Raw genomic sequence first — 22,222 nt, forward strand, 5'->3', positions numbered from 1 at the left:
ATCCAAATCTACTATGTGCTCATTCTTTATTTGATTGTATCTGCAAAACTCCTATTTCCAAATAAAATCATATTCATCTATTCATAATTGTGGACATGAATTTTGGGGATGTTTTTTAGCCTGATGTTTTAGTAGGTATAAAGTGGTATGTCATTATGGTTTTAATTTGCATTTCCCTATGATATTGACTATTTTTATATTTTTGGAATAATTCACATTTTTAAATAGGGTTTTTTGGCTGGGCATGGTGGTGCACACCTGTAATCTCAGCAACTTGGGAGGCTGAGGCAAAAGGATAGCCAGTTCAAAGCCAGCCTCAGCAAAAGCAAGGCTCTAAGCAACTCAGTGAAATCCTGTCTCTAAATAAAATACAAAATAGGCCTGGGGGGTGTGGCTCAGAGGTCAAGAGCCCGAGTTCTATCCCTGGTAACAAAAACAAAAAAATTGATTATTTGTGCATTTGTTATGGAGTTGTAAGAATGCTTTGTGTATTTTGAATACTAGACTTTTATCAGATAAATGATGTGCTAATGTTTCTCCTGTTCTGGAGTGACTCTTTTGGGGTTGGAAAGGGAATCATCCCAGGTTCTTATAAATGCTAAGCAAATGCTTTATCATTGAGTTCCACCTGCTCCCCTTTTTTGATAGTGTTCTTCAGTGCACAAACATTTTCCAAAATTTTGATGAAGTCCAATTTATCTACATTCTTTTAGTTACTTATGCAGTCAAAATGGTGTCATGTCTAAAAAACCAGTCTTCTGTGTACTCTTTTATAGAAAGAATACTTTTATAGAAAAAAATATTCTTTTAACTGTTATATTTAAGTCTTTGGCCCATTTAGAGTTAATGTATTTGAGTATAATGTTGTATATTATGTGAGGTAGGTTTCCAACCTCATTATTTGAAAAAACTTTGTAATTTCCCTGGTTACATTATCTCTACTACTTTGTGGAAAATAAGTTGTTTATAAATGTTTGTTTCCAGGCCTTCTGAGCCACATACCCAGCCCTACTTTGTATTTTATTTAGAGACTGGGTCTCACTGTTGCCTTGCTTTTGCTGAGACTGGCTTTGAACTTGCGATCCTCCTGCCTCAGCTTCCCGAGCTGCAGGGATTAAAGGCGTGCACCACCGTGCCTGGCACTTTCCAGGCTTTCATTACTATTCCATTGATCTATATGTCTGTCCTTATGCTTGTGTTTTACCTTATCGTTACAGTGGTTTTGTAGTAAATTTTGAAATTGGGAAGTCTGAATTCTCCGACCTTTTAAAGATGTCTTTGTTGATTTGGGTTGTATTGCATTTCCACATGAATTGTAGGTCTGCCTGTCAATTTACCAGAAAAAGCCATCTAGAATTTTAGTAGGGATTATGCTGTCTGTAGATCTAATTGGTGAGATTAGTATTTAACCATATTAATCATGCATAAGGGATGTCTTTTCATTTAAGTTATAATTTCTTTTGATGATGGTCTTTAGTTTTCAGTATATAAATTTTGAACATCTGTCTGTTGAGAATGGGTTTTTAAAAAAAGTTTACCTACATTCTCATTTAAAAAAAAATGGAATTGTTAATACCAGTTTTGGATTATTCACTGCTAGTGCATAAAATGTATTTAATTATATCAGTCTTATATTATGTGACTGCTGACCTGGTTTGTAGATGCTAACAAAATGTATGTATATTCGGGTTATTTGTGTGTGTTTCTTTGGGTTTTCTATCTGTAGGTCATGTCTTCTACAAATAGAAATAGTTTTATTTCTTAATTTCTAATCTATTTGCCTTATGTCTTTTTCTTGCATGCTTTCTCTGGCTAAACTCTGTAGAACACTGTTGACAAGAGGTGGTAAGAACAGACATGCTTGTCCTCTTCCTGATATTAGGGGAGAGTTTACATTCTTATTTTTATAATGTTAGGTATGAGTTTTTATAGATTTCTTTTATCAGGTTGAGAGAATTCCCTTCTATTCTTACTTTGTTGAATGTTTTTATCATGAAAGATTGTTGGATTTTGTCAGATTTTTTTATGTTTAGATGATTGCTGTAGTTTTGTTCTGTACCAATACATTGCATTGTATTGATTAGTTTTATATATTAAGCTAAACTTAAATCCTATGAGATTATGGTATAGAATGGTTTTATATCTTGCTAGATTCAGTTTGCTATTATTCTGTTGAAAAATTTTTCATCAGTATTCATAAGGGATTTTGGCTGATAGCTTTCTTTTCTTGTGCTGAGTCTGGTTTTAGAATCCAAAAGTTGAATTCTGCTTGTAGTATCTTAACCTTCTGAATATCAGTTGCTACTACTGATCTCTTCTGTTTCCATTGCTTGGACTAGGGAATTAGTATATGGTAGTTCTTTAATCAAATCTTTTCTACCTAATTTTGAACATAAAGTTTTATTGGAACATAGGAACACACATTTTTCTTTATATTGGCTATGACTATATTCATGCTATGTGGTAGAGGTAAATAGTTGGGACAGTCTTTAAAATGGTTATTCTTTGAATTTTCACAGAAAATTGTTTTGCCCACTCATTTAAATAATCTTATTGTTTACCCTTACACTCAGATAACAGTATCTAAATTCTGTTACTTTCTCCCAGTGGCTTCTCAGTTTTGTCCTATCCCATTGCAGGTCTTATATCAAATATACTTTTCATATAACCATACAGCTAGGTTAAATTTTTCTAAAATTCTTCTTTCATGTGTCATGTTTCTATTAAATGCTTTCATTCAGTTTATATTGCCCACATAATAAACTTTCACCCTCTAGCCTGACATTCCATCATACCTTTTTCTAGCCTAATACTGTATAATCTTTCTATTCTCTCCAAACTAATTTGTTTTGTTCTCCAACTTGCCCTGTTTTGTTTTCCAACTTGTCTTTATACCTGTGAGAAATAAAGGAAATGAAAGATCATATTTCCTTTGGAAATTTTTTATCTCAAGCAAAAGACACCAAGAATGCAGGGTTTTTTTTTTGGGGGGGGGACCTTTATTCATATAATCACACACAGATCTATTTTATTTTTTTTAATCACCTCTTTAAACCGCATTCCTTTTTTTTTTTTAAGACACAGCACGTTTATTTATTTATTTATTTTTATGTGGTGCTGAGGATCGAACCCAGTGCCTCTCAACGTGTGCTAGGCGAGCACTCTACTAATGAGCCCCAGCTCCAACTTCATATACTTCATATTGTTTTAAGTTTGTTTTATGTACACTTTGAGGGAGGTGTTCCTTGGGTTTATGTAATTTAAAGCAGCCTCAGGTTGAATTGTACATTTCTAGCTTATCACCTCTGACATCAGCACTAGTTCTTTGAAATGAGTCCTGCGCTGTGCCATCATCAGAGGCAACAAACTGATCTTTCCTCTTTTTCTGTTTCTTGCAGACAGTGTTAACATAGAAATTCCCCCCCCCCCCCCCCAGTACCAGGGATTGAACCCAGGGCACTTAACCACTAAGCCATATCCCCTGCCCTTTTTATTTTCATGTGGGGCCTTGCTAAGTTGCTGAGATTGGCTCTAACTTTGCAATCCTCTTGCCTCAGCCTCACAAGATGCTGGGATTACAGGCATGCACCACTTCGAGCTAGTGACTTAAAATAGAATTCTTTATAAGTCATTACTGTAATAGTTTTTCAAGGACCAGAAACAATTTTGGCAAGGCTAGTAGCACTTTCATTCCTGAGAAATTGGTTTTAAAAATACTAGACATAAATATTTGATTTTGAATATTTTTCTAGAAAAAGTAACTACTTGAGATGATTTTTTTTAAAAAAAAGGTCAAATTGGGATTGAGTCTTTTTTAATTTTAGAAGGTAAAGATTTTAGTTTTGGCTTGAGAATATTAAGGCTAAAAATAAGTGTCTTGCCAAATAAATTTTCTTCTAGATTCTTATGATTTGTGTTTATTAATAGTAACTTTTTTATTGGCAATTGCTAATTTTATCTGAAAAGATTTCTTTTCCATTCATCTATTTTGCAATCATTTTGGTCTGTAAATCAGATGTATTGCCTCTAGTATTCTAGGCAGAGGATATTGCTGTGAACAAGATAAAGCTTCTGAGTATATGGAACTTTTATTTATTATAGTTGATAAAAGTATTTTAATTTTAGAAAATGTTAATTTGTAAAATATTTTTCTTAAATATGTAGATTTAAATGTTAAAGAGAAAATGATTAAAGACATGAGAATGACACTAGAAGAACAAGAACAGACTCAAGTAGAACAAGATCAAGTGCTCGAAGCTAAATTAAAGGAAGTTGAATGGCTGGCCACAGGTAAATCAAAACAGTCTTTGAGTTTCTTAATTTTTTTAGATTTCTTCCCATTTTAAAGTAATATGGAATTTATAATAATTTATAATGGGAAATGGTGTGTTCTTTGAATGCCCTACTGCTTGTCATTTCTACTGTGATGAAAATCACTTTAAGTAAAATTGTATACAGTAAAGAAGGAATAATGACACTCTGTAATAACTTAGGAGTTTGAATTTGCAAGTAACTTGCGTTGTCCCTACGTGTTAAAAATAAGACTAGGCTTTCAACTCAATTTCACATTTATCAAGCTTTTAGCATTATCTTATACATCTCATAAATACTCAAGAGTATTATTGCTTTCAACATAAGAAAAGTATGTACAAAAATATAACACTTATTAATAATTGAACTGTGTATGATTCTTGCAGAAAAGGCAAGAAATTTATTTATTTTGTTTTTATGTATTTTGTGGTGCTAGAGATCAAATCTAGGCCTTTGGGCATGCTGAACATATGTTCTTCCACTTAGCCTTCAAGAAATTTAGAATGAGGAAATAACCTATGCCATTTTATGTATGACCTTGGCAAGATACTTATGCTGACTGAATCTAATTGTCATCCTCTGTAAAATGCTGCTGCTGATCATATATACCATATATATACTTATTATGATTAAAGGAGATGATCAATGTAAGAGCACTTTGTAAACCCTAAAACAATATATTTGTGGATGGAGTGATGATGATGATGATGATGATGATTACATTCCACTTCATAGTTTCTTAGCCACTTTCAGAGTCCTGGCCTTTTTTTTGGGAGAACTACTTAAAACATAATTAATAGTAAAGTGAATTTATATTGTATACACTGAACATCATTCATTTAATTTCTGAGAAGTCCCTGTAGTTTCTTTTCACTAAGAAGTCAGAAAGAACTCTTAAAAGTTCAACTGTTAGAGAAGGTGAGGTTGTTGGCTCAGTGGTAGAGCGCTTGCCTACCATGTGTGAGGCACTCGGTTTGATACTCAACACCACATATAAATAAATAAAATAAAGATCCATTGAAAATTTAAAAAATACTTAAAAAAAAGATATTAAAAACAAGTTCAACTGTTAGAAATAGTCTCAGTTTTACTGGCAAATGAGATTGATCAAATTATATTATGTCCATGTTTGAATGTCACAATGAAGCATAATGTACTAGTAAAACCATTAAAAATAGTCTCAGTTTCATCTTGGTGTATATTTTTGGACTCTGCTGTTTTTTATCTATATCCCATGCCACATAATATCTCTACATGGTATATCTTTTTTATGTTTTTAAAATAATTTTGTGTCTTCAAATCAGAATTGGAAAAATGGAAGGAAAAGTGCAAAGACCTGGAAACCAAAAGTAATAAAAAGTCAAATAAAGAATTTGAGAATGATTCAGATATACTTAATAAAAAGCTCAGTAATCTTCATGATGAATTACAGGTATGATTTCTATCTGTCTCTTCATTAATATTTCCAATAAGAGAAGTATTCAGTGTTTTATATTTTATAATTAATCTTGATATGTGTGAAATAATATTGGGGAAATATTAATGTGTGTGTGTGTGTGTAAATAAAATTTTCAGTGCATGTTAAAATAACATGGGGGAAAAACATTCTAAGATAGAAGTGCATTAATTAAAATGCAGTTATTAGATCCTCAATTTTGTATTTTATACATTTAATTTTTAAGTCATCATTTCTAATATTTTTGTTTTTATTTTTCTACTTCTTAAGTTTTTTATGCAGCAAATACTGCTATGGAGAAGAATCAGCAGAATTATCTTGATTACGACTAATCTTTTCAAAGTGTAATTATTAAACCAGAATAGAGTTGTATATTTGAACACTGGCATACATATGAAACCATACTAAATAGTGGATATACTAAATAGTATTTATGTATGTTTTTCTTTTTTAGCTTTAACATGCTGTATGTAGAAAACAACATGAGGGAACAATTTTTTTTCCCATGGGAGTTAATGAATTGTATATGCTATTATGAAAAATACTACATCTACCATATTAAGATATTTATAGTGAAAAGTGTTGATGTATTTTGCATAATTCTGAGATGTAAGCCCATGTCTTAGTTTATAAACTTTCTAATCTTGGAATGGACTGTCATAATTTGTCTACTACTATGGTTTTAGGTACTTTTAAAGTGATGATTTTTTTGTTTGTTTCAAATGGAGTTTACTTAGATTTTGAATGTAAAATATTAGATGCCTGAGAACCTAGATGATCTGTTGAAACCAATTTGAGAATTACTGATCTGTAATCTCTGTCCAGCTATTCTGAATGTTCCTTTAATAAAAGTCCTGGTATACAATATATTCTTTATTTGGCTTCTATATCAATAATATTTTATATTCAGAACTCTACAATTAGAGGTGACCACTACAAAATGCCCCCCTTGAATTTTAGGATGACCTGAGTAATTGTAACTCTTTCAGAAATTTAAATGATTTCTTATTAAGCTCATTGATAAAATCTATAAGTGCAGTTTATAGCAAAATAAATTTTATAAAGGAAAATACATCATCTAATATTTCTTTTTATAATCTACAATAATTCTTTTTTTTTTTTTAAGAGAGAGTGAGAGAAGAGGGAGAGAGAGAGAGAGAGAGAATTTTTTTAATATTTATTTATTTATTTATTTAGTTCTCGGCGGACACAACATCTTTGTTGGTATGTGGTGCTGAGGATCGAACCCGGGCCGCACGCATGCCAGGCGAGCGCGCTACCGCTTGAGCCACATCCCCAGCCCTAATCTACAATAATTCTGATCTTGTCATTAAATAAAAATAATTGTTTTATAATTTTTAAAAAGGTTGCAAAGTGATGGGTTGCATGAAAATGTTATAAAACCAGATAGTATTACTGACAACTCAAGCATGTGATAATAACTTGTACTATATATATTTACAGGAATCTGAGCAGAAATATAAAGATGATAGAAAGAAATGGTTAGAAGAAAAAATGATGCTTATCACTCAAGTCAAAGAAGCTGAGAGTCTACGAAACAAAGACATGAAAAAATATGCTGAAGATAGGGAGCGTTTTTTAAAGCAACAAAAGGAAGTGGTTGGTAACAATTATGTTTTTGGTGCATTTCGTCAGCTTTCTTTTATATGGTTTGTTATATTTATTCCTGGGATTTTTTGCTAGAATCTCTATGGTTGACTTATTTTTTATTTTTTCTTAAGGAAGATTTTGATTTTATAAGATAACTTTTCTGTTTATCTTGACATTAACTTATGTTCCTCTCCCAAACCTTCTTTGGTACTAATTGTTGAACCCAGAGGTGCTCTACCACTGAGATACATCCCCAGCCCATTTTATTTTTTATTCTGATAGTGTCTCACTAAGTTTCCCAAGCTGGTCTCAAACTAAGGATTCTCCTGCCTCATCCTCCTGAGTTGTTGGGATCAAAGGCCTGTACCACCATGACTGGCTTCACTTACGTTCTTGTTCTAACTGTTCTCAGTTCATTTAGCCAATTGGGAAATTGTCTCTCAATATGTAGATACTGAATTTAAAAATCTCTGCCTTTTGGACTGCTCCAGTTTTCCCTATAGTATTTTAAACTTTGAGCATTTTGAACTGCAGATTCTAATGTGAGTGTATTTTACTTCAAAAGTCAATTTTAACAAGGCTTTGTAAAAAGTTAATAGTTTCTAGAATATAGGTAGAAAGGATGTTTAGTTTTCCATTGGCTAATTGTAGCTCTGTGATTCCATCTTAGCCTGTTTGTGTGTTTTTTTTTTTTTTTTTTACTTTTCCTGTTTTAATTGTCAGACTGTTTGACACACAGTCAGAAAAAAGAAGAGTCATCAAACGTATTTAAATAAAAAAGTAGTTTTATTAATCATAATAGTAACTTGGCAGTGTCATATTGTTATCTGTTGGTGTTTTCTTTGCTTATGATAAAACTTGACTGAAGCCAAACTTTTCTATGAAAAGAAGACTTCGTTTGACCCAGGGCTGAAGTGGAAAGGGAACACAAAGCAGTGCACTGACTGCACTGACTCAGTCCCTGGGCCCAAGGGCATAGGTAGAAAAGCAAAGCAAAAGTGCAGCAGCATCCCTCAAGCCCTCAGTAGTAGATTTGTAGATAGATTACATTTAATTGTGTACCATATATAGTCTCCAAAAAACAGAAGCCATATTTCAGAAAGGACTTGTTTGAAGTATCTGTCTTTCTGAAGGCACGGGGCCTCTTCTTGAGTTTTTCTCTTTTGTGTGTTTTGGTGAAAATAAACTTCATTTGGTCCTATTAACATTATATTTTTATTTTGAAATCCATATTTGCAGAAAAGTTAAAAAGAATTTCTGATATCTTACATAATAATACAATCATCAGAACCAACAAATTAATCTTTATAATACTGTTAACTAAATTATATTCCATATTTGAAATTTACTGGTTTCTAATTACTATCTTTTTGGGTTCAGGATCTAATCCAGACTACTACATTATATTTAATTGTCATATTTCTGTAGAATATCAGCATTTTTATTTTTGTCATGAGAAATCTGAGACTAATGCTTGTCATTATTGTATCTCTGAGATGGTCATGTTTCATTTCATGTACTAAATCCATGTGATTGGAAGTATTTCTAGGAATCTGTTGGGCAGCTTCCTGTACTGTAACAAATACTTGAGATAATCAACTTATAAAGATAACAGGTCTATTTTCTGCTCTTAGTTGAGAGCTTTTAGTCCAAGATCTGTTGTCTTGTTGCTTTGGGTCTGTGGTGTAACATCATGATGGGAGGGAACATGTCACTGGAAAACCTTTCACCCTAATGGTGGGGAAGTGAAAAAAGGAGGAAGAGACTATGGTCCCACAATCCTCTTCAAGAGTTTATCCTAATGACCTATAATCTCCTAGTAGGCTCCACCTCTTGGAAGATTCCACCACTTTCTAACAGTATGAATCTGGAGACCAAGTTTTCAACACATGGGCCTTTAGTTTTAGATCCAAACTATTAGCAAAGAAACACTGGGTTGAACAGAATTCTCCTGCTACAGAGGTTGCTTCTGTTTCTTTTTTGCTGTCCTACAGTTCAGTCAAACTTACCATGAATAAGTGACAAGAAGTAAAATCAAAACTATAAGTTGTCAAAGGCTATTTTTCCTAGCAAATGGTACCTTGGGCAATAATGTACATAGAAAAACCCATTTGGAGTTTTCTTTTTCTTTTTTGTTTTTTTGAGACATGGTCTCATTATGTTGCCTGGGCTGACCTCAGTCTTTTGAGTTCAAGCAGTTCTGCTTCAGTCTCCTAAAGCTGGAAACTGTAGGTCTTCCACTGTGCCTAGCTCTTTGGATTTTTGGTCCTAGGGAAAGTTGTTTGCTTCTTTCTCCCATTTTCTTTATAACCATATTTAGGTTGTGTATGTGCCATTTAAGGATTACATTTTTGATTTTTAAAATTGATTATAACATATAAGACAGAAAGTAAACAAAACATACATATAATTCAGTGAATTATTATAAAGCCAGCACCCATTTAATACCCATTTCAAGAAATAGAATATTTCCAGCATCTCAGAGGCTGTCTCTTCTCTTCTGCCTCTTTGTCAGTGAGAATAATCATTCTGTCTTTTAATGCTATATTTCAGTTCTGTTCATTTTGAATTTTATATAAATGGTCAGATATGAATACATTGTGCATTGTGTCTTATTTTTTTTTTTTCATTTGGAATGACATTTGAGTGAATCATTCATGTTGCACTTTTACTGCTGATTGTTTCAGTATATGAATATACCACCATTTATTTGTTTTAATGTTGAAGATATTTGTATTGTTTTCTGATTTTGGTATTAAGAGTATCTTGGTGCACATGTGCATATACTTCTGTTGCATATGTATATAAAATAGAATTGCTGAATGAGAGAGTATGTATATATGTGAAACTAGTGGGTTTCTGGCCTGATTTTCAATATAATTGTATCCATCGTACTCCAAACTAGTATTGCAGTTCTGTATGTTCCCACCAACACAAAATACTGTCAATTTTTTTAAATGGTTTTAATATGCTTTTTTCCTGATTAGTAGTAAGATTTAAATTATTTCATTTGTTTATTGACTTTGCTTTTACAAGTCCCCTTGCCTGGTTTTCTGTTGGATTGCCTAATTTTTTCTTGTTGATTTGTAGGAGTTCTTTATATTTTTCTGGATAGACATCTAGGTAATGTGTTGTAAGGGCCTTCTTTTAGTGCTTTTTCATGCTCTTACTCTCTGTGTTTTTTATCAGTAGAAGTTCTAGAATTCATTGTAGTTAATTTTCCCAAATTTTTCCTTTATGAATCTCAAGGACATGAAGATGTTCACTTTTATCATTTCTTGAAAGCTTTGTGTGAGATAGGAGTCATTACCAATTGACCTGGTAGTACTAAACAACTGTTTCCCACTGCTCTTCTACTTTTGCCATAAATCAATCCAAGGACTGATTTTTGTATATAGTATATAAGATTAGAGTTGGTTATATTTTATTTGATTATGCAGGTCTTCCTGTATCCTTTGTTAAAAGACAATTGTTTCAATGTTGCTTTCTTTGACACTTAAGTAGAATGTCAGTTGACCTTATGTTTGTGGACCCTCTTTTCTCTTTTATTGATTTTTCTGTCCATCCTTATGGCATTATCAGACTGTCTTTATTACAGTAGGCTTGAAATGACAGTTGATTGCTTCCTCTTTGTTTTTCCTTTTCGAAGTAATTTTGACTGTTCTATATCAGTATTGTCATTTAACTTAGAATCAGCTCTTTTATTTCTGCACACATGTGCATCCAGCTTGTTTTGATTGAAACTACCTTGACTCTTTGGACTTATTTGGGGAGAGAAATGACATCTTAACAACATTGAGTGTTTTGATCCTTAAACATAGATTTACTCTCCATTTATTTAGATGTTCTTTGATCTCTTTTAGCAGTGCTTTATAGTTTTTCATGTTGAGGTTTTGTACATATTTTCTCAACTTATTAGTAAGTATTTCATGATTTTTTGAACTCATTGTAAATGAAGCATTTTTTATTGTTTGTTGCTATTGGATTTGTCATTTGTTTCACTGTAATTTTGTCCTCTCTTTCCTAAATATTGGTAGAAATACTGGTATCAGATTAAAGGCTATATCTACAATTGTTTATTGAAAGAAATGTCCAATAAACAAATTTCTTTGAGGATGGAATAGGGATAATTATAATGTGAACATTAAATGTATTTTGTTTTCTAGGTAAATATTTTATCTACACTTCACTACAAATTTTGTTATCTATTTTGTTGTTTTCATAGTGTCATTTTAGATTCATTATGTATTTTAGTTCAATATTTCTCTATTTATTGTTTAGGAAATACTGACAGCACAACTGGCCGAGAAAAATAGTGACCTTCAAAAGTGGAGAGAAGAACGGGATCAACTGGTTGCAGCTTTAGAAATACAGCTGAAAGCACTGATCTCCAGTAACATACAGAAGGATAATGAAATTGAACAGTTAAAAAAGATCACACCAGTAGTTTCTGAAATAGTCAGTAGATTCTTGTTCTTTCCTCTTTTTTTTCCTCTACATGTTTCATTGATGTACTATAGTTGTACATGTTGATGGGATTTAGAATCTTGTTCTTTCCATGCCTTTTTTGAACATAGAAAAAAATTTTATTTTTTTTTATTTTTTTATTTTTTTTGAGAGAGAGAGCGAGAGAGAGAATTTTTTTTTTTTTTTTAATATTTATTTTTAGTTCTCGGCGGACACAACATCTTTGTTGGTATGTGGTGCTGAGGATCGAACCTGGGCAGCACGCATGGCAGGCATGGCGCGCTACCACTTGAGCCACATCCCCAGCCCCAGAAAAAAATTTTAAATAGTTAATTATCCTCAATTAATTAATACAGTAGACCAGAGAAAAATCAGAGTTTGAAAAAATCTGGATATTTCTCATGAATTTTGAGTTTTCAGAGTTTATCAGTATGATTGATTTGTCCAGGCTTCAGGTGTGGCACTTTCTCTAAAGTTTTGTTTATATTTCCCATGTAGAATAATTAGAAAATCAACAATTTGTGATTTTGTCACTAATTTATCTTTAAAATATGGAAATATGATTTACCATGAATATTTGGGCCTATCCATGATACAAATTATTTTGAAAGTAAGCACAATGATGGTAGCACATTATGAGTTTTTCAAGTAGTTACTTGTAATAATATGTTGGGGGTAGGAATCCTGAAATGAAGAGGATTGCCTTTCATAATGGGGAATGCAACTAGCATGCACTGGCTTCCACTGTAGTAGGAACTCTGATAATTGTTTTGTAGTGCTACATCCCAGTAAATGGAATCAGGGTTCATCTGAAGTTAGTCTTTCTGCACTTAAATATCTTCTGCTCAGAATCCTTAAGCAATAAGGGAAAAATGTGAGAGCGAGAAGAGAGAGACATCAAAAGACTTAATAATTCTGAGAGAAATACTGTCCCTTTAAAAAGTAGTAGTATCACGTTATATAAATAACACAGACTTGAAAGTCAAAAACTACTAGGTATCATTACTGTCACTATTGTTTTGGTACCTTTGGGGAAAACTATTTAACAGTCTAAATCTTATCTAAAACAGTTTATAACAATGTCTCCCTAATAGAGTTATTAAATTAATTGAGAGCATTATAAAATTTTATCACAGTTCTTGCTACAGTGGAAGCCAATACATGCTGGTTGCTTTCCCCAATTATGAATTAAAGAGAATCTTTATTATTTGGTAGTAGTGGATAAATGACATAAAAGATGTGTTTGATTTTTTTTTAAGCTTTGATGGATGTGATGATAACATATACATTGGAACTTACCAAGTTTAAAAATTTGATATTTTTTTATAGATCACTTAAATAGGGTTTAGGAATTGAACCTCCTTTGTGGGAAAATGGGATGAGAAGTGTCCTCTAAGAAAAGATTTAGGTATTGTTATGGCCTGAAAACCTTAATTATCATGGTGTTAGGTTGTCACTATGGCCTTAAAGCCTGAAAGCCATAATAAGTAAATCTTTTCTTGTTGAACACTCTCCATCTCATTTTTCCATAAGATAGGTTCTATTCCTAAAGTCTACTGAAGTGATCACATTCCCAAAGAGACTCTAGTTTTCAAAATTGTGTTATCAAAAATAATTAAGATGTTTAAATTACAATTCAGTACAGATCTTGGTTATGTCATTTAATATGTCTAGATCTTTGTTTCTTCACATGGAAAGTAGGAATGATGATTCTTACCATACCTAACTAGAAAGGTGCCATGAAAGTAAAATGAGAGAGTGCACATGAAACATTTTGGAAGATGAAAGTAATCTTACAAATTTGTCCTTAGACTAGACTCAGAAATGGCTAGAGAGTTGCTGAGCCTTTTCTGAATCTCTGAGGGTGACAGAGGTAGAAGGAAGGTTAGGTAGTCATTGAAATCTTTACTTTTTTTCACTGTTTGGTCCATGCAAATCTTAATTTTATATATATTCTTATTTCTTGGGGGAGATTATTATTTTTTGGCTAGGAATTGAATCCAGGGTCTCATACATATTAGATGAATGCTCTACCACTGAACTATATCCCCAACCTTTTTTATTTTTGTATTTGAAATAGGGTTTCATTAAGTTGCCCAGGCTGGCCTAGAATTTGGGATCCTTCAGCCTCAGGCTCTGAGAAGCTGGGATTAAAGGCTTGTGCCACCATGTCCATCAGTTTTTGTATTCTTTATGTGAGCTGTTTTATGTATTTTCAGGTTAAAATGACATTTTAAAAATTTTTTTATTCTCGTTAGTTATACATGATAGTAGAAGGTATTTTGACATATTATACGCACATAGAGTATAATGACTTCTTTAATATTTCCTTATTTTAGAAAAAACAAAGCATAGATATCAAACCCAGACATATTACTTCAGTGGATACCGATGGAGTTGAAAATGAACCTCAGTCAACAAGTTTTGAAATTTCCAGGAATGCAGTAGAGGTGAGTATTCAGTAATAAGGTTTTCTTTTTGTTCTCTTTATCTACCATTAGTCACTTTATAACACTTTCAAGTAAATATAATCAATACTTGCAGATACCTTGCTTCATAATTACCTGTATGTGTATGGATCTGTGTGAAGGAAAACTAGAGGTTTATCTTTTGGTAGTTTAGATCCCCAGATGATGCTAATCTCCTTAAAAATAGTAGATCTATTAATACACACAAACTTAATGATCAGAAATAGAAAATCCTACAACTGATAAAGTAGGGGTGATTATTTGTTCTCATTAGAAGTTCCTTTAGTAAGCATTGTGTTAAATAGTATGTTTTTTGGGGAATTGTGTCCACATAATAACTTTGTTACCAGCCTTTAATACTCACATTAATTTTCCTTTATGTGTATTGGGTTGAGGCTTCTAGAAGCGAATTACTGAATAATATAAAGATTCTCAGATTGGATATGAAATAGATAAAAATTCTTTGTCATTTCATTTTTGATGATAAAACTACTTTTTAAGTTTATTTTTAAACTAATTTATTCAGAGCGTTCAGTGTTTGGAAGTTTGCTAAGCACTGAGGCTATATACACAATGGGCTAAGTGTTGTAATAGAAACGTGAAGTGAACTCTGCAAGTAACTTTGCAGAAGATACAGTGTATTTGCCTGGGGGATTGTGGAAGTGGGCTAGAGACCTTAATGGTGAGTAGAGGCTTACTAAGCAAATGAGAAGAGAAAGGCATTTTATTTTAATCTAGGAAAATAGCATGAATCATTCTTTCCTTGACAGTTCTTGGTAGAGTTTCAAATAATTTGTATTGCTCTTAGGGATTAATACAAATCAAAAAGTTAGTGCAAATGATCCAGAAATAAGGTTTAATTCTTGATTACATGGGCAATCACATATAATAGAACATTTTTTTGTCCATAAATTTATATGTGTTATCTAAACCTCCTGGTTCCAATTTCCTATTAATGATTCCAGAAGTTATTGTATATTTCATAATTTTGGGGGAACCCTATTGTCATGTTCTTTTGTGTACTTTTTTTGCCTTCATGAAATCAACATGCTCAGTTAGGCTGAAAGCACAAACATGCATAGCTGGCAGTTGATTTTGGGAGTTCTGCTGAATTTATATGAGACTTCTGCCTATAGCCTCAGCTTTTCACAACACAGTGGCTATATTCTAGTTTGGATTTTGAGGAGGGAAAATGTCCTGGAAGTTAGTGATCCAAGAGGATGGGATGGAGGTTAGAATTCTTGTTATCATTGACCATAGACAACTGTATATTATTTCTACCCTATCTTATTTGCCACAGAGAGCATTAAGGACAGCACCGATTCAAGAGGAGAATGAGAACTTTCCTTTTTCAATGAGAAGAGTAGCAAAGAATTTGTAGCCAGCTTTAAGTCTTCCATTATTAGGGTGCTTGTTAAAAATTCTGGACTTTCCTCAGAGATTTTTGACTAAGTAGGTTTGTGGTAAGGGCCTATACTCTTTAAAATGAAGTCTTCAGGTAATTCTTATAATCATGCAAGTTTGGAGAATGCTGATTTCTAAGTTTCCCTCAATTTTTTATTGATTCTAGGAATTGAACCCAGAGCCTCATGCACGCTAAGCATACACTCTACTACCGAGCTAGACCCCCAGCTCCACTTTCTTCCAATTTTATCATTCCATGTGTAAATCTAGTAGTGTTGATGATAACTCAGTCTTATCCTCTCTGTGACCCAGCATACTTTTTATTTTCTTTATTAGACATTTAAGAGAATTTTGTGGCTTATCAATTCATATTCTGAAATAAATTATTTTTTCCTTTTTAATTTTATTGTAGGATGGATCTGTAGTTCTTGACTCTTGTGAAGTGTCAACAGAAAACGAACAGAGTACTCGATTTCCAAAACCTGAGTTAGAGATTCAATTTACACCTTTACAGCCAAACAAAATGGCAGTAAAACACCCTGGTTGTACTACACCAGTGACAGTTAAGATTTCTAAGGCCCGGAAAAGGAAGAGTAATGAAATGGAGGAGGTAAGTATTTAATTGATGGGTAAATTTAATAGCAAATCTTCTTCTTCTTCTTATTGTTTGTATAGTTAAGCTCTGCTACACTGCCTTTCTGTTTGTAAGGGGATCAAAATCATTAAGGCATATTTTAGACCCTTTAAGAGTAAAAATACAAACTTCCTCCTTGTTTTCATTTAAACTGTAATAGGTCACAAGATGATGGATTTTATTGGAGACTGGTTTCCATATACTTGTCTCTTTGAAACTAATCACTTTCCCTCCAGAGGAAGAGGAAAGGAATGATAATGAAATTAGAGAAGCAACTTGTCTTTGTCATTTAACTAAAATGTTAGGTCTCCATGGTCTTAGCAAGTTTTTAAGGAGAAAATTTTTCCCCATCAACTAGTATTAAAATTTGGGTGTCAATAAAGTAATAGGTTAAAACTATTTACTTTTTCTTACTACAGCTTCTGAATGGTAGGGCTGTCAAACTTTTTTTTATTTTTACCTCTTAATTCATGTAGATCTGGTGAGTCACATAAACTTTCTCATCCTCAATTTCCTCCTTTTTGAAATAATATATTAATGAATTTAGAATGCTTAGCTTTTGCTCAGCATTTGGTAGATATATAATAATGGTTAAACATTTTCTTTTAAAGTAATTTGTGTTACATTTAAACTAATTATAAAACTCTAGCAACATTACTTTTCGCTGATTTTGTTTAACTCCATTAAAGAATAGTATATTTTCAAGCTGGTGAAAGAGCAGATAGTATTAACCATATTATTGAGGCCCTCTATTAGGTAATAAATTTGCCAAGTTTATATTATTCGGTGTAGTTTTGCTGCTACACATATAATACCTTTAGTGTTTGTATAGCATCATTATCTGTGTTAAATTGATTTTTCTTGGGTCCATTTCCCGTCCCCCCCCAAGGGAAAAGAAAAAATTGAGTGTAGTATTTGAAGGATAAAATATATAAGTCTGTTCACTTTATTGTTGGTATATATCCTTTGCATGTGTTTCAGAAAAGATTTTTTAGATAGTTTTAGATACATCATGTAGAAACTTTAATGTTTTAACTGATGATGCTGTATCTTCACTGCTGTAATAAATTGACTGTATGGATTCTTATGAAAAATAATTTGTACACGGCAGTATTCTAATCCAGTAAAGACTGCAAAGCTCTTTATTGAATACTCTGGATGTGGTGGCCTACCCTTTTAGTCTTTGTTTATTCGCTTCCTGTGGTTACTTTTTGTCTGTCCCCTTTCATGAAGACAGCTTCTTATGACTCTTATTAAGTCTCCTACTTTGTAACTTGGATTTTGATGCTTAATCATGATTTTTCTTCTGCTTCTCTCTACCTTCCACTCTCCTGCTTATATTCTTTGGTACTTCTAGGATGTAAAACAGTTAAATTCAGTGAATATACCTATAAAAGGATTTCGTCCTTTGTGAAGTAGTGTAGGGGAAACAAAGGGTAACATTCCATGCCTATTTAGTAAGAAAGAAAAATTTTAATAATTCTCAATTTCCATATTTTACCTGTGTGAAGTTTGTTTTGCTTTTGATGTTGACAGATTTCAGTGAGAGGTCTTAAACATAGATGCTTGTATGATTTGGGAATGGGGAAAAGCTAGATATAACTTGACTGTACTTTATTTTAAAAATGAGATTCAAATGAAACTTGTTAACTCTTCTAGGTGTATCATTTAGCTTGGGTAACTTCATTATTTATGATGTATATGAAAAATTCATATCTGCAGTCAGAGTTTGTCAACCTTAGCACAGTTGACATTTTGGGCTGGACACATATTTGTTGTGGGGCTGGCCTTCAAATTGCAGGGGTGTTTAGCAGTGTCCTTGGCTTCTGCCCACTAGTTGTCATTATCATTATCTTCCTCCCTTGCAAAGACAACTCAAACTATCTTCATATTTAGCTAGTGTCCCCTGAGGTCAAAACTGACCCCAGATAAGAACCACAGTTTTAAGTGATAAAATGGCATTTTATAGATTTTCTCTTTTGAGCTAGACAAAGAATATACTGTCAAGAAATTAACTAATGCTGAAATGTATTATTTTTAGGACTTGGTGAAATCTGAGAATAAGAAGAATTCTACACCCAGAACTAATTTTAAGTTCCCTATTTCAGAGCATAGAAATTCTTCTGTCAAAAAGGATCAAGAGGTTTGTCTTTTAATTTGTATAAAATTAGCCATTTCTGTCATTTGCATTTAGAAAATAGAAGCTGGAAATTAAGAAGTCAAGTTCTGATTAGTAGTTATCCAGAGATTCCGTGTGTCCAATTGTAACTCATTTATCTTCAGCTTGGAATGTGACCGTTAGCATTTGGTCATCAGCAGGCAGTCCTGCAGTGCCTCACTTCTGACTTAACTCTCTAGCTAACAAATTCATTTTTCTGTTCTTTGGCCCTTTCACCCTCTTCCTGTGCACTTAATCCCAAGTTCCTTATCCAAGAATTCATAACTTCTCTAATTTAACTGTGGCTATAACTGTTTCCTTATAACATTTTTTATCTACAATAAGAAAAAATGTCTGTTTATTAGGTTTCCACACGTCCATCATCTAAAAAGACATATTCTTTACGGAGTCATGCATTAAACTTGGCCACTAAGAAAAAAGAAGGTACACTACAGAAATTTGGAGACTTTTTACAACATTCTCCAACATATCTTCAATCAAAAGGTTTGTAAAAAATTAAATGACCCTTCCTGTTAGATTCAGTGCTGTCTGATATCTTATTGGTATACTGACTCAAAACCTGTTTTATTCAGTGAATATTATGCTTTAAACAGATAGACACTGTAGGAAGAAACATAAAAGGATGATGTACCTAGATATTCACTATGTATTGGAAGAGAAAGGGTTATATTTAACTAGTTGTTCTAGATAGAGCAGGCTGCTTAATATAATAGTGGTCCAAGCAAAGTGGCATGATGGTATCGGAGGGGAGAAAACTATTCTGATTAGGGGGTTTGGGAAGATTTTTTTTGGGAGGAAATGGGTATTGAAATGTTAGCAGGATAACACCCCTCAGAGGTAATTACTATTACTATTATTGTGTATATCTTGTGTGTGTGTATGGCCTATACCTATGTAAGCATTCGCTGTCCAAATGTATTATGCCAGGAATATTTCTTTTAGTATCTGTTGAATTCACAAAAATCACACACATAATGCTTTTTTCCTTTATAGTGTAATGCGGACATGTTAATACCTATGTATATATTAAGATCATATGCTGCGTGCACACATATGGACACATATACATATGCACATCAACTACAGAGAACCGTTTTTACACAGGTAGAGGACTAGAAATGTATAGAGAATGTTCTTGCAGTTTCAGAAAGCAATCTGTATCTGGCATGTAGAATGTGGAGGAACCATTGGTGGTGGGTAGGGGTGTGGGTTTTTGTGTGATCACTTGGATGAATTAGAGATCAGAAATGAAGAATAGGGGAGAAAAAGGAGCCAGAGGCAGGGGGACAATTGAGTTGAGTCTAATAGGTTGTGTGAAAATACTTTCTGTGAAAATTTTATTCTAGAGTTTTCTAAATTTTCTTGGTTTATTGCCCTTAGTCTCAGTAAGTATTTTCGTTTTGCTCCTACACCCAATAACCTAATAGCCTCATCCAGTAGATTTAAGGCCAAAAAAAACAGTAAAAATTCATCTTCTGAAAGTCTAGTTTGTACAGATATGCCATTATCAAAATAAATATAATGTGATACCATTTTGAAACCTTAAATCACCTTAAACTATTGAAGATCACTGCTTTTCTTAAAGATTGAAAATATTCTAAGGTGCTTTTTAAATTTACTATATAGTGCATAGTTTAGAATTTTGGACCTTTTAAACTCTTTAAGAAATACATTTTTTTTCAAAATGTATAATTTGAGCATAGGAAATATCTGGAAGGTTAAATAGCAAACTGTTAAACATTTAAATTTGGAGAGGAGGGACTTTTTATTAGAAGATTGTGTTTTATTTAAGTTATATTGACTATCATATGTTAAAAAGGAATATGTTTTCAAGAGAGTACTTGATTGACTTGATTCTTCCACAGTTTTCTTATTAATATAGCTGGCATGAATTTTTTAAAATTATTTCTAACAATATAAGATATTTCTATTTTGGATTGGTGGCTCACTTGGAAATATAGAAAAAAAGGGGAAAAAAAATCCTGCTTCTCTGATAACCTCTACTAATCCACTAGTCAGAATCTCTGGTCTTCTAGCTTTTATGACTAGCTCATCTTCCATCCATTCAGTACATGATAGCCAGAGTGATCTTTTCATTGCTCTATTTTATGTTACTCCTTTGATTTCCCAATTCTTCTGCATGACCTGATTTATGACCCTCTCTCCAACTTATCTCCTGTTATTCTATGGTTGATGATTAGCCAGCTTCAATCATATCAACTTCTGACTTCCTAGAATATGCCAGCCACTTCTCTTACCTTGTGATTATTGCATTCTTTTGCATCTTCTTTTGTTTGCTTTTATCCGGCACACACCATAACTGCTCTCACCATAACTGCTTCCTCATCCTTTAACTCAGAGCTGATGCTGTTAGAAGGAAGGAAGATCCCTTTCACTAAACCTCCTCATCACTGGCTTCACTCAGTCTTCATTACTCAATCCTATTTTTTTCTGTCTTAGCACTTATTTCCTTATTATCTTATTTTCTTATTATCCTTGTGGAGTATAAGCTCCACAAGGACAAAATGTTTAATTCATAATGTCAGCACTTGGTATAGTGGCTTGCACATAATAGGAGTTTGGTTCCAGGCCAAAATCATATGTGTGATTTTGTTTTCATGCCCAATCAGGTGCAGTCACAAAGACCTGGTAGATCTCCTGAGAGAAAACTTCCTTTCCTGTTCCAGAACTGGTATACATTCAATGCTTTATAGTCTCAAAAGGGAGTGACTGTCAAGGATTCAGGACCTGGCTAGCCATGCTATTATATACACCTGCATTCCTAGCCTCAGTGCCTCCTTAGAGAGCCTTTTCCCTGGGGCTTCTTAAGGTGCCTCTGCCAAACAACTTCTTATGGAGGGAGAAGGGATGCCAACTTGAAGAACTTTTCTGCATTGTGACTCAGTACTTCTTCACTTATATCTCCCTACCCTAAGCTTCTAGCCCTAAGGTACATGAAACTGCAAGCGCCTTTTGTTTGGGGCTCTCTGGGCAGTCCAGTGACCCTGGCTTCTGTGCTGATCCACCTGACCTGACCGGTGGATGGTAGGAGATGGTGCTTTCTGAGATCTAACCTCTTGCTTATATTATTGTGACAACTGGTTAAAGGCTCGGATCATTTTAGCTTCTTAATGGCTACTCTGATACCTGAAACTCATTTCTTTCAGGCTTATCTCAACTCTCTTAAGTGCAGCTTGGCCCCTGATAAATAGACTCTTAATTAAGTGTATTTTCTTAAACATTTTATATATATATATATATATATATATATATATATATACACACACACACACACACACACACATACATACATACAAACAAACATATATCTGATATATGTACAAGGATTTTATTTTTGGGAATTCTCCCTCATGGAAATATGTTTTCTAATGAAAACAGTATATTTGTCTATTAACACAGCCAGTGTACAAAGTGGGAAATTAAAAAATCCCTCTTTTACTTCCTAGAAGAAATCAGCTATTAACAGTTTTGTTTCTATCCATGTGGGGTGTGTGTGTGTGTGTGTATTTAAGTTAAGGTTTTACAGTTGTACATTATTTGTACTGAGTGTTCATTGTGTACATCTTATGCATATCTATTGAACTAAATCCACCACTTTATTTATTTATTTATTTATTTATTTATGTTTTAGTTAAAAATCAGAGTAGAATGTATTTTGACATACATACATG

The 22,222-nt window shown here is 33.0% G+C and overlaps 1 protein-coding gene across 1 annotated transcript in view; it reads left to right on the forward strand.

Annotated features, from left to right (window-relative positions):
- The window catches only part of Kif20b (kinesin family member 20B), a 61,819-nt gene that overhangs the window by 35,904 nt on the left and 3,693 nt on the right, over positions 1-22,222 (forward strand). The window contains exons 23-30 of the mRNA XM_026415228.2: positions 4,165-4,290; positions 5,616-5,743; positions 7,232-7,387; positions 11,660-11,836; positions 14,185-14,295; positions 16,130-16,327; positions 18,393-18,494; positions 18,875-19,013. Of these exons, the coding sequence (XP_026271013.2) occupies positions 4,165-4,290; positions 5,616-5,743; positions 7,232-7,387; positions 11,660-11,836; positions 14,185-14,295; positions 16,130-16,327; positions 18,393-18,494; positions 18,875-19,013 (1,137 nt within the window). The remainder of the gene's footprint in view (positions 1-4,164; positions 4,291-5,615; positions 5,744-7,231; positions 7,388-11,659; positions 11,837-14,184; positions 14,296-16,129; positions 16,328-18,392; positions 18,495-18,874; positions 19,014-22,222) is intronic.

The sequence above is a fragment of the Urocitellus parryii genome, chromosome 5 (assembly GCF_045843805.1).
Source record: "Urocitellus parryii isolate mUroPar1 chromosome 5, mUroPar1.hap1, whole genome shotgun sequence".
Taxonomy (NCBI): Eukaryota; Metazoa; Chordata; class Mammalia; order Rodentia; family Sciuridae; genus Urocitellus; species Urocitellus parryii.